This window comes from Leptonychotes weddellii, unplaced genomic scaffold (assembly GCF_054177405.1).
Source record: "Leptonychotes weddellii isolate Sample4059 unplaced genomic scaffold, ASM5417740v2 HiC_scaffold_2814, whole genome shotgun sequence".
Classification (NCBI taxonomy): domain Eukaryota; kingdom Metazoa; phylum Chordata; class Mammalia; order Carnivora; family Phocidae; genus Leptonychotes; species Leptonychotes weddellii.
The window spans coordinates 1-11,418 of record NW_027875526.1 but is presented as its reverse complement, the minus strand read 5'-3'; the positions used below and the strand labels follow the sequence as shown (position 1 = coordinate 11,418).

The 11,418-nt window shown below is 39.6% G+C and overlaps 1 protein-coding gene across 2 annotated transcripts; it reads right to left on the bottom strand.

The window, feature by feature from the left end:
* Nucleotides 1-526: 526 nt before the first annotated feature.
* Nucleotides 527-7,626, bottom strand: TEX30 (testis expressed 30). 2 transcript variants are annotated; one of them, XM_006744242.2, is made up of 6 exons: nt 7,496-7,626; nt 4,278-4,351; nt 3,574-3,804; nt 2,755-2,806; nt 1,617-1,822; nt 528-1,009 (listed from the first exon to the last, which is right to left on the bottom strand). In XM_006744242.2, exons 2-6 carry the CDS (start codon nt 4,290-4,292, stop codon nt 836-838), a joined length of 678 nt encoding a protein of 225 aa, XP_006744305.1. In that variant the 5' UTR covers nt 4,293-4,351; nt 7,496-7,626; the 3' UTR covers nt 528-835. The 2 variants fall into 2 exon arrangements, with proteins under 2 accessions (XP_081666651.1, XP_006744305.1); XM_081810525.1 differs by lacking the exon at nt 4,278-4,351 and having other exon boundaries at nt 527-1,009; nt 7,496-7,614.
* Nucleotides 7,627-11,418: the final 3,792 nt, after the last annotated feature.

The following is an 11,418-nucleotide window of genomic DNA, read 5'->3' as shown; positions in this document are numbered from 1 at the left end:
ATATATCAGCCCCATCACATTTTGTGCCCTTTGTAGGAAATACAGACACTGTGTTTTTAATATATAACTCAATACTACTCAAGTCCAGTCCAGGTATTAACTGAACTTTCCAAGCCAAAAGTAAGTACCCTAACTCTGCCTAGATACAGCACAGATGTTAGTCCCACGGTTTAGTTCTTACTTCTTTCTCCCCTTAATCAGAGAGAGGTCTAGACATCAAGTTCCTCCATTATATTTAAGCTCTTAAGTATTTACTCATCTTCACAAACCTAATCAGGCTTTGCCTATAACAGGCCTTCAGGAAACATTTCTTGAATGAAAGCTACCTCATCCCAAAAACAATGTTCAGAGTCCCCATATTTGAAAATGTATCTTCCTATCCCGCAAGATTAAAAGATTCGGGGAATGAATGCATACATTCTATAAAACTGACTAAATTTACCACAGTAAACTGTTGTTTTCCTTTCTTAAAGACACTGCTCTGCAAAATTAAGAGTACTTTCTCAGTTGCATAGCAAATAAGACAAAAGTTCCATTGTAACAAAATTCAAATGTTTAATTTTTTTTCAAAACTTAACTATATTAATGAAAATAAATTATATTTAGACCACCTTCAATATTTGTACATCATCTTTATACAACTATAACAGTGCTTTCAAAAGATATTTTATAAAGGACCTTAATTTCCACAATTAAAACGTGTTTTAAAAATGGGGGAAACATTAAAGAACATTAAATTCATCTGAAATATCTCATAATGCTGAGAGGTATGCTGTTCTTTATCAAATGGACTGTAATCTGTATTCAAAATAACATAGCTTTTAGCTAAATACAATTATTTCTTGTCCATTTCAGTGATTTCCTGGATCCAAAACAAAATCTGTGTATTTATTTCTTTGAAAACATCATTTGTTGACCGTCCTTTCACTGCCATGGAATGATTTGCCTTCTCAATCCAGTGGATTTTATTGGGAGCTTGCATTTTCTGTGCCACTTTCTCCAACAAGTTCTAAAGGAAAAAAAGAAGAGGATGCTAGACTAATGCTCTTTTAGGGTTTAATAAAGATCCTCTCTCTCCCCTGCACCACCTATACTGGCATCCATTCACTAAATATTCATTAAATACCTACTCTACAGACAACTTTCAAGGCAATGGAATATGCAAAGAAATGTCCACAGAAGTGGCAGTCCACATCTCTCAAATACAGCAATACCACAGAACAGATCAAGCATTCATTACTGACAATATATAGTAACATGTACAAGTCACTCTTTCTCGAGTCAATTTTTTAACAAACTGAAGAATCTGCTTAAATGTTGAAATGATAAATCAAATGTACGGTCTAGTATAAATCCCAAAATCACAAAATTCAGATATTAATCTTTTATTCCCAAATAAGAGTCAATCCATTTAGCAACTCTTTCCAGGGAGATGAATTCTATCAGTATGCTTCTATTTTTCCGTTCTCCAAAGCAACAGGTAACTAAGTCACAAAATTAGCATGAGTCCAATCAGGACCTTTTAAAGAGACTGAAAGTTGCAGATAACATCTTGTTCCCAAGACACTGTCTTTCATTCACTCTCTCATTTACGCAAACATCAAGTTATAATTCACCTTTTCACACATTTCATCTGCTGAGCCTGACACAAACAATACAGGATCTTTTATACGATAGAGATCTTCATCTCTAAGTTTATGTTGCTGCTTTGGATGGTGCAGTGGGTAAGAAATACAAATGAGACCTCGAACAAAATCATCAGCATCATCTGGCTCAATATGGCACATTACAGAAGCAGCTGCTCTTGAGCCCATTGAACGACCTAAAATCAATTAAAATTAATTTCAGCTTGAAATATAAACATTCATATATAGAAGTGATAATATGGCAAATTAGATTTCATTTACTGTTCATCCATCATAACTCTATCACTTAACTCCAAAAGGTGGCAATTATCAAGTTATAATACCCATAATGGACATCTATAGCTTCATGAAATGCTAAACATTGATCCCAAGTCAAAAAAAAAGTGGAATTTTTTTTTTCCCCTGAAGAATACTTGAGGTAAGGACAATCCTTATGAAGAATCATTTGAGAGACAGTGACTCAGGGATATAAATAAAAGAAAAGCTCTTTGGGTTACAATACGTATTTATGAGATTTAAATTTGCTTTAAATATATAAAGTACTTTGATGTTATACAACAAAGTGACTTACCAAAACAAAAACAAAAAAAATTTTTTTTTTTAAGATTTTATTTATTTATTTGACAAAGAGAGAGACAGCAAGAGAGGGAACACAAGCAGGGGGAGTGGGAGAGGGAGAAGCAGGCTTCCCGACAAGCAGGGAACCGGATGCGGGGCTCCATCCCAGGACCCTGGCACCATGACCTGAGCCAGAGGCAGATGCCTAACGACTGAGCCGCCCCAAAACAAAAAAAAATTTTTTTTTTAAAAGATTTTATTTATTTATTTGAAACAGAGAGAATGAGAGAGAGAGAGAGCACATGAGAGGGGGGAGGGTCAGAGGGAGAAGCAGACTCCCCGCTGAGCAGGGAGCCCGACGCGGGACTCGATCCCAGGACTCCAGGATCATGACCTGAGCCGAAGGCAGTCGCCTAACCAACTGAGCCACCCAGGCGCCCATAAAACAAAAAATTCTTAAATTAGCTTCCTATCATCAATTAATTTTAATTCCTGATCACCTGTTCCTATATTAATATGAATAGATTTAAAAGCAAGTATTGCAACTTACCACCAAGGAAAACACCTGCCAGTTTGTATTCTCCTGAGGTCTTCAGGTAATTCTAGAAAAACCAACCAAAAAATTATCAGTTCTTCTCCTATGAAATATTCCACTGGAAAACCAACAAGTATTTCTCATCATTAGTGAAATGTATAAAACTCTTTGCAAAGACAACCATAAAATCTCAAGGGATTCTTCTTGAAAGAGGTAACTAAACTAGTTCTTTGCTCTTCTGGTCATGCTGTCACTATCAAATCATAGCTGGGTAAATACAGGCAAATAAATGAGGAAAAAAAACTACTTGGCCTGTCTAAAAGAATTAAAGTACTAAAATGTTTTTAAAGAATTACAATAAAAAAAACAGCCAGTAAAAGCTTCCAACCAATACAGAATAGTACTAAAATCTAATTTAAAGCCCTGAAAAACTTAGCAAGTTTGAAATAATCTGGATTTTAAAAATTTCAAATTTGTGTTATCCAGGGATTTTACAGTTTCAAAACTGTGCTATATTTGTACATTCATAGTATAGTAGGCAAATATCCAGAACTATATTCTGAAGTTATATAATTCCATTAAGAAAATTACATCATAGTTTCCTTGGTAGTACCATGAAAGAACATTTATGATGTGAGCACTCATCTCCATAGAAACTGAGAGCAAAGAGAAATCTGACTACTATACAGCCCTCATGTACTGTTGAGTTTCTAAGAATATTCATTAGAAGTGTTTTAAGATAAACCAAATGACTGCTAATAGAATTTGTCTTAAATGTATTAAGAATTTTAAAACAAAATTCTGTTATAAGTAAATATAAAGAAATTTTCTTACCAAAACTGATTTATATGCCTTAATTCTATGTACAATATTAAGGCCTTTACAGGTAAATCTCAGGCAAAAAAAACCATGAGATGCAAGATGGGATGCCAGTGACATCAAATGAGGAAGGTTCATATCTCCTGACGCTCCATGTGTAAGAATTATTCCATATGTTAAGCTCTTGTTAGGTACCAAACAAACAGCATCTAGTAATTTATTTCCAAAAGGTATTTTTAATTTAACCTGGAATTCAAGAGAATAAAGGGATCAAAAATTACTTCCTTGCCTATTCAGACAACTAAATAACTATGTTTGTTCTGTGAAGCCCATGATTCACATGGCCTCCAAATAAAAAGCATTATTAACAACAGCTAATATTTAAGTACTTATTGTGTGTCAGGTACTATTATAAGTGCTTTATATGTATTAACTTATTTAACCTTCCTAATAATTCTATGAAGCAAGTACTTTTTATAGATGAGAAAACAGGCACAGCAGGTTAAGTAATGTGCCCAAGGTTATACAGCCACTAGCTATATAGGCTAGTGGCTAGGATTCAAACTCAGGCAGTTTGCTCCAAAAGTCCTTCCTTTAACCACTAATGCTATACTGTCTCTCACAGTACAAGTTAAAAATAAGAAAATTACTCTGGAGCCACATGACTTAAAAAAAAAAAGGAACCCTGAAGATGCAGAACGTATGAAAATATGTATTACCTCTGTATGACTCATTTTCACTGTTGAATAACAAACTTAAAGTGCATTACATCTGAGAAGCAAAGGACATCTCCCTGAAAAGAAGATTCTGTTGTGAAAGGTCGGTTGGCAGACATGGATATGACATAAGAACTATTAACGAACACATTCAAGAGCTGAAATAAACAAATTTAGAACTACTTCTCTAAGAACTGGTGCCTTTACAGGTGCATTATTTCATTAATTATTTTCAAACTTCCTAAAACCATGGGCACTCAGAATTGGGTTACAGGGCCAGGTGTGGGGATGGCAGATGTTACATAAGAAAAGCCAATGTGATACCTTGACAAGGAAACCTTAAGAAAATTCATACCAAAGTAGAATGTTGCATCTTGGCATATATGCATATCTTTTTTTCTAAGCATCTTTATTCTCAACCAACTATCTTCAATTTAATGTCAGAGTATTTTTCTATTAACCCATTTCTTTCATCATTATCTTTCCCAACTCCTCCTCCTACCCTGCAACAGAAGTATATATCCACACCCTTTGTTAGGTGCCTTTGCAGAGCCTCCCAGTAGGCAGAGTGTACATACATCTCTACCCTATTGACTTGGGGCTTGACTATATGACATTGCTTTAGCTAACAGAATATATGTAAAAGTTGCAATGTGTCACTTCTGAGCAGAAACAGGGCAAATTTCAAGAAGTCCCCCTTGAACTCCCACCCTCAGCCATCAGAAGAGCACGTTTCCAGGTATTTTTGCTTTTTCAGCCTGGGTCCCAGAACAAAGATACATGTTGCAGACATGAACCCAAAACTAAAGTTGGGAGTCCAGCCTAATCCAGCCAAGATCTAAGCCACTGAAGAACCAAGAACATGAAATATAAGCCACTGAGATTCTGGGATTGTTATGCAGCATTCCTTCCTATTTTAAGAGATCTTTTATTGTTCAGGGTATTACCAACATCAGGATCTCCACTATTCATCTATTATTTCCTGATAACATTTATTTATTCATTCACTGGATAACAATAAGAGGGTTCAAAGTTGAAAGGTACCAAAAATATACAGTGAAAAGCCTCCCTTATTCCACTTTTGCCTTGTTATCCAGATCCCTTCTCCAAAGTCAGCTAATATTACCTGCTTCTTACATATCTTTCCAGATATTTTATACATATATACACACATACCCCTCCTTTTAAAAAAATAAACCCATGATATTTTTCTGAATCCCCCACCATTTAAAATCCACTTTGTGCTTAGTCTTTTCTTTATACAATGAGCTTCTTTCATTTTATGGCTGCAGAATATTCCAAGGAAGGGTCGTACATAATTTATTTCACCATTATCTATTAATGAACATTGAGATTGTTTCCAATCTTTTGCTAAAATATGGTGATGAATGGCATGTACTTACATTATTTTCTCGTGTAGACAAACCTATATAATAAATTTGTGGGGGAGGAACTGCTGTATCAAACGGTATATTCATTTGAAATTATATTTTTTAAGGAATACATCTGATTTTTGAATAGGTAATATATGCATATGGTACAGAATTTTAAAAGAACAAAAATGTAAATAGTTAAGTCTCCTCACATCCTTCTCCCCCAGCCACCTAGTTCCTTTCCTTTCCCAGAAGCAACCACTGTGACCAACTTACCGTCTGTCTTTCCACAAATGTGTATGTGTGTGTAGAAAAATTCTTATTTGAGCCTGAGGGGAGTTAGTCTAGCTGAGCCTGAGTAGTCCTGAAGGTCACTCTTGAAGGCTCGCGATGTGGGGACACTGCAAAGTGCAGAGTGTCCCTGCTTTCATAAATGTAGCCCCATAATTAAGTGTGCCTGGGGTCCCCTGGTTCAAAGATCCTGTTTTATGTTCTCAAGGGAATAGCCTCCTGCCTTCTAATAGGAGAAAGGTAGTCACCCAAAAATGTGAAATAGGGAAGGAGATGTAGGTATCTAATTGCTTCTCGAACAGATTTCACCTAAGTTTAAGCTTTATTCAAGCCCTCCACCTACGCCCCCAACGCCATTTCCTTCACTGGCAGTTCTCAAGGTGTCTGGTGCTGCCAGTTTCTGTGGTTTGCAGAGACTTGTTCCACAGTATTCCTTGTTGCAGGTTTAGAATTAAGCTAAGGTTTGCGAAGAACATTTGCTTTCCAGACCCCAATATTTTACTGCTGTTGTTTCCTTTCCCATTCTCTCCATCATTTGGATTTACGTCTTTTAAAAAACTTCTTTACTGTAATTTTGGTGAGATTTCAGGAGGGAGTAATATCAGATACACGTATTCAACCCACTATCTTAGCCTAGAACACTACTCCTCAACAACTTTGTGTGTGTGTTTTTCCAGAAAAACTCTACTCCCTTCCAGATCTCCTGCTCAACGGTCTATTCTTCACGACTGGTGCACATGTTCTGGACTACCACCACTAACAGTATGACCCCACCGTAACCTGGTCTCGGCAGTCTAGGCTACAGCCTCCGGTTTTGAATTCGCATAGGGCAGGACAAGTCTGGCTCTGCAAACGGGGAGCTACGGAGACACCGTGACGAGGAGTCGGTAGTCTCTGCACTTTTTAGCAGTGTCCCCACATCGCGAGCCTTCGAGAGTGACCTGCAGGACTACTCAGGCTCAGCGTGCAATAAACGATCGCATCTCACGCCGAAGGACCGAAATGCCACAACCACCGTAACTTCCAACCAGAAACAGCGTGGGCTTTATCTATCGTATCTACAGCACTACGCTGCAAGTCGTGGGCAAACAAAAACGTTAAGAGTTCAAGCCTTCCGGGGGTTGATAATCCGGCCGGGTCCACAACAGACACCGAAGGGTCCCAGCGCAGAAATTCGGAGCGAGGTCCCCCAGGAGTTTGGGATTCGAAGGCACCTGAGGCTCCAATCGTTCACTCAACTGGCGCGCGTGCGCGGGGCTGCGCGGTGGCCGTCCCCAGGGCCCGGCGCGACCCCTCACGGCTCCCCGCGGTTCGCCTCTCCCCGCCCGCCCCGTTCCCTCACTCCGGCCTCGCCATCTGCCGGGCGGGCGAAACCCCGGCGGCCGGGCCCGCGAGCACCGAGCTTACACCGACCGCCTCACGGAGGCGACCAACAGCCCCCGAGGGGCGACGGCCGCGAGCTCGAAATGTCTCAGATGGGGCCACCAGGCGCGCCAGCACCCTCCTCTGGAGGCCGCCCCCGCCGGCGGCGCCAACCGCCACCGCCGCCGCACTTACCGGGGAAGGGAAGGTGGCCAAGAGCACCTAACCGTCCTCACTCCCCTTCACGGAACAAACTACCGCGCTCGAAGTGACCGCCTCGCCGCACCCGCCAGCCCGTTCCGCCTCGGCGCACGCGCGCACAGGCCCCGCCCCCCGGGCGCGCGGGCCGGCGCGCGCAGCACGCTGGGAGCGGGAGTTTTCCAGCCATTTCCTTGGGGGCGGGGCAGCAGGTACTCACCAGCCCCGGGGTGGCTCAGGAGCCGCCTCCAGTCGCTGCCTCACCCCCGGCTCACTCCGCGCTGGACCCTTCCCTATCCCAGCAGCTCCGTTCCAACAGTTGCGCAGGTCCACGAACGTGAGGTCAACTCTCATTATTCTTTTTTTCACACCCACAGTCTGTCAATCCTGTTGACTCTGTTTGCAAATACAAACAAAAGCCAGCTGCCTCTCCTGCTTCTACCGGACTGGTTGGAGTGCCCACATTCAACTCTGCCTGGATTATTGAAATAATCTACTAAATGCTCTCTTGTTCCCATCTCTGCCTCCACCTCTTTGCTACCTGATCATCACAGCAACCAGCTGGACCTGGTTGAAATGTAAACACCTCCTGTCAAAGCCTTCCAGAGGCTTCCCATCTCTCTCATAAGGAAAGCCAAAGCCCTTACAATGACCACCAAGGTTTTATATTATTTTTTTGTTTTTGTTTTAGTTTCAAGTTTTTATTTAAATTCCAGTAATATTAGTTTCAGGAGTAGAATTTAGTGATTCAACACTTGTGCATAACATCCAGTGCTCATCTCAAGTGCCCCCATGAATATCCTTCACTCATTTAACCCACCCCCCCCTTGCCCACCTCCCCTCCAGCAACCCTCAGTTTGTTCTCTATAGTTAAGAATCTGTTTTATTATTTGCCTCTCTCCTTTTTTGTCCCTATGTTTATCTGTTTTATTTCTTAAATTCCACATATGAGTGAAATCATATGGCATTTGTCTTTCTCTGACTGACTTATTTTCCTTAGCATAGTACACTCTAGTTCCATCCATGTCGTTGCAAATGACAAGATTTCATTCTTTTTATGGCTGAGTAATATTCCATTGTATATATACACCACATCTTCTTTATCCATTCATCAGTGGATGGATATTCGGGATCTTTCCATAATTTGGCTATTGTTGATAATGCTGCTATAAACATCAGGGTGCGTGTGTCCCTTCGAATCAGTATTTTTGTATCCTTTGGGTAAATACCTAGTAGTGCAATTGCTGGATCTAGGGTAGTGCTATTTTTAACTTTTTGAAGAACTTCCAGACTGTTTGCCACATTGGCTGCACCAGTTTGCATTCCCACCAATATTGTAAGAGGGTTCTCCTTTCCCTGCATCTTCACCAACATCTGTTGTTTCCTGAGTTGTTAATTTTAGCCATTCTGACAGGTGTGAGGTGAATCTCATTGTAGTTTTGGTATGTATTTCCCTGATGAGTGATGTTGAGCATCTGTTTATGTGTTTGTTAGCCATCTGGATGCCTTCTTTGGAAAAATGTCTATTCATGTCTTCTGACCATTTCTTAACTGGATTATTTGGGTTTTGGGTGTTGACTTTAATAAGTTCTTTATAGATTTTGGATACTAACCCTTTATCAGATATGTCATTTGCAAATATCTTCTCCCATTCTAAAGGTTACCTTTTAGTTTTGCTGATTGTTTCCTTCACTGTGCAGAAACTTTTTATCTTGATGACATCCCAATAGTTCATTTTTGCTTTTGTTTCCCTTGCCTCCAGAGACCTAATAAGAAATTGCTATAGCCGATGTCAAAGAGGTAGCTATCTGTGTTCTCCTCCAGGATTTTGATGGTTTCCTGTCTCACATTTAGGTCTTTCATCCATTTTGAATTTATTTTTGTGTAACTTGTGAGAAGGTGGTCCAGTTTCATTCTTCTGCATGTTGCTGTCCACTTTCCCCAACACCATTTGTTTAAGGGGCTGTCTTTTTTTCCATTGGATATTCTTTCTTGCTTTGTTGAAGATTAGTTGACCATATAGTTATGGGTCCATTTCTGGGTTTTCTGTTCTGTTCCATTGATCTTTCTCTTTTTGTGCCAGTACAATACTGTCTTGATCACTACAGCTTTGTAATATACCTTGAAGTCCATGATTGTAATGACCACAGCTTTGCTTTTCTTTTTCAAGATTCTTTGGCTATTTGGGGTCTTGGGTGGTTCCATAAAAATTTTAGAATTCTAGGTCTGTGAAAAATGCTAGTGGTTTTTTGATAGGCATCACATTGAATGTGTAGATTGCTTTGGGTAGTATAGACATTTTAATAATATTTGTTCTTCTAACCCATGAGCGTGGACTGTCTTTTCATTTTTTGGGTCATCTTCAATTTCTTTCATAAGCGCTCTATGGTTTTTAAAGTACAGATCTTTTAGCTCTTTGGTTAGGTTTATTCCTAGGTATCTTATGGGTTTTGGTGCAGTTGTAAATGGGATCAATTCCTTGATTTCTCTTTCTGCTGTTTCATTATTGGTGTGTAGAAATGCAACAGATTTTTGCATGTTGATTTTGTATCCTGCAACTTTACTGAATTTGTGTATCGGTTCTAGCAATTTTTTGGTGGAGCCTTTCAGGTCATCTACATAGAGTATCATGTCATCTGCAAATAGTGAAAGTTTGACTTCTTCCTTGCTGATTTGGGTGCCGTTTATTTCTTTTTGTTGCCTGACAGCTAAGGCTAGGACTTCTAGTACCATGTTAAATAACAGTGGTGAGATGGACATCCCTGTCTTGTTCCTGACCGTGGAGGAAAAGTTCTCAGCTTTTCCCCATCTAGGATAATATTAGCTGTGGGTCTTTCATAGATGGCCTTTATGATATTGAGATATGTTCCCTCTATCCCTGCTTTGTTGAGTGTTTTTATCAAGAATGGATGCTGTACTTTGTCAAGTGTTTTTTTCTGCATCTACTGAGATCATATGGTTCATATCCTTTCTTTTATTAATGTGATGTACAAGTTGATAGATTTGCAAATATTGAACCACCTTTGCAGCCCAGGAATAAATCCCACTTGATTGTGGTGAATAATTCTTTTTATGTACTATTCGATTCAATTTGCTAGTATTTTGTTGATAATTTTTGCATCCATGTTCAACAGGGATATTGGCCTATAATTCTCTTTTTTTAATGGAATCTTTGTCTGGTTTTGGAATCAAGGTAATGCTGGCCTCATAGAATGAGTTTGGAATTTTTCCTTCCATTTCTATTTTTCTGGAACAGATTGAGAAGAATAGGTATTAACTCTTCTTTAAATATTTGGTAGAGGGGCGCCTGGGTGGCTCAGTTGGTTAAGCGTCTGCCTTCGGCTCAGGTCATGATCCCAGGGTCCTGGGATTGAGCCCCGCATCAGGCTCCCTGCTCAGCGGGGAGTCTGCTTCTCCCTCTGCCTCTGCCCCTCCCCCTGCTTGTGCTCTCTCTGGCTTTCTCTCTACCTCTCTCTCAAAAAAAATAAAATCTTAAAAAATAAATAAATAAATAAAAATAAATATTTGGTAGAATTCTTCTGAGAAGCCATCTGGCCCTGGACTTTTATTTGTTGGGTGATTTTTTATTACTGATTCAATTACTTTGCTGGTTATCAGTCTGTTCAAGTTTTCTATTTCTTCCTGTTTCAATTTTGGTAGTTTATATGTTTCTAGGAATTTATCCACTTCTTCCAGATTGCCCAATTTGTTGGCATATAATTTTTCATAATACTCTCTTTTTTTTTATTCTTATGTTAATCCCTATACATTACATCATTAGTTTTATTTTATTTTTTTTTTTATTTATTTGAGAGAGAGAGAATGAGAGACAGAGAGCATGAGAGGGAGGAGGGTCAGAGAGAGAAGCAGACTCGCTGCCGAGCAGGGAGCCCGATGCGGGACTCGATCCCGGGACTCCA

Bases quoted from the DNA above. Each gene is read 5' to 3' on its own strand.
- TEX30 (XM_006744242.2), bottom strand. The intron at 2,807-3,573 runs GTAAGAAAATTT...TGGTTTTTCTAG, and splicing joins AGGCATATAAATCAGTTTTG to AATTACCTGAAGACCTCAGG. The intron at 1,823-2,754 runs GTAAGTTGCAAT...AATTGATTTTAG, and splicing joins GGCAGGTGTTTTCCTTGGTG to GTCGTTCAATGGGCTCAAGA.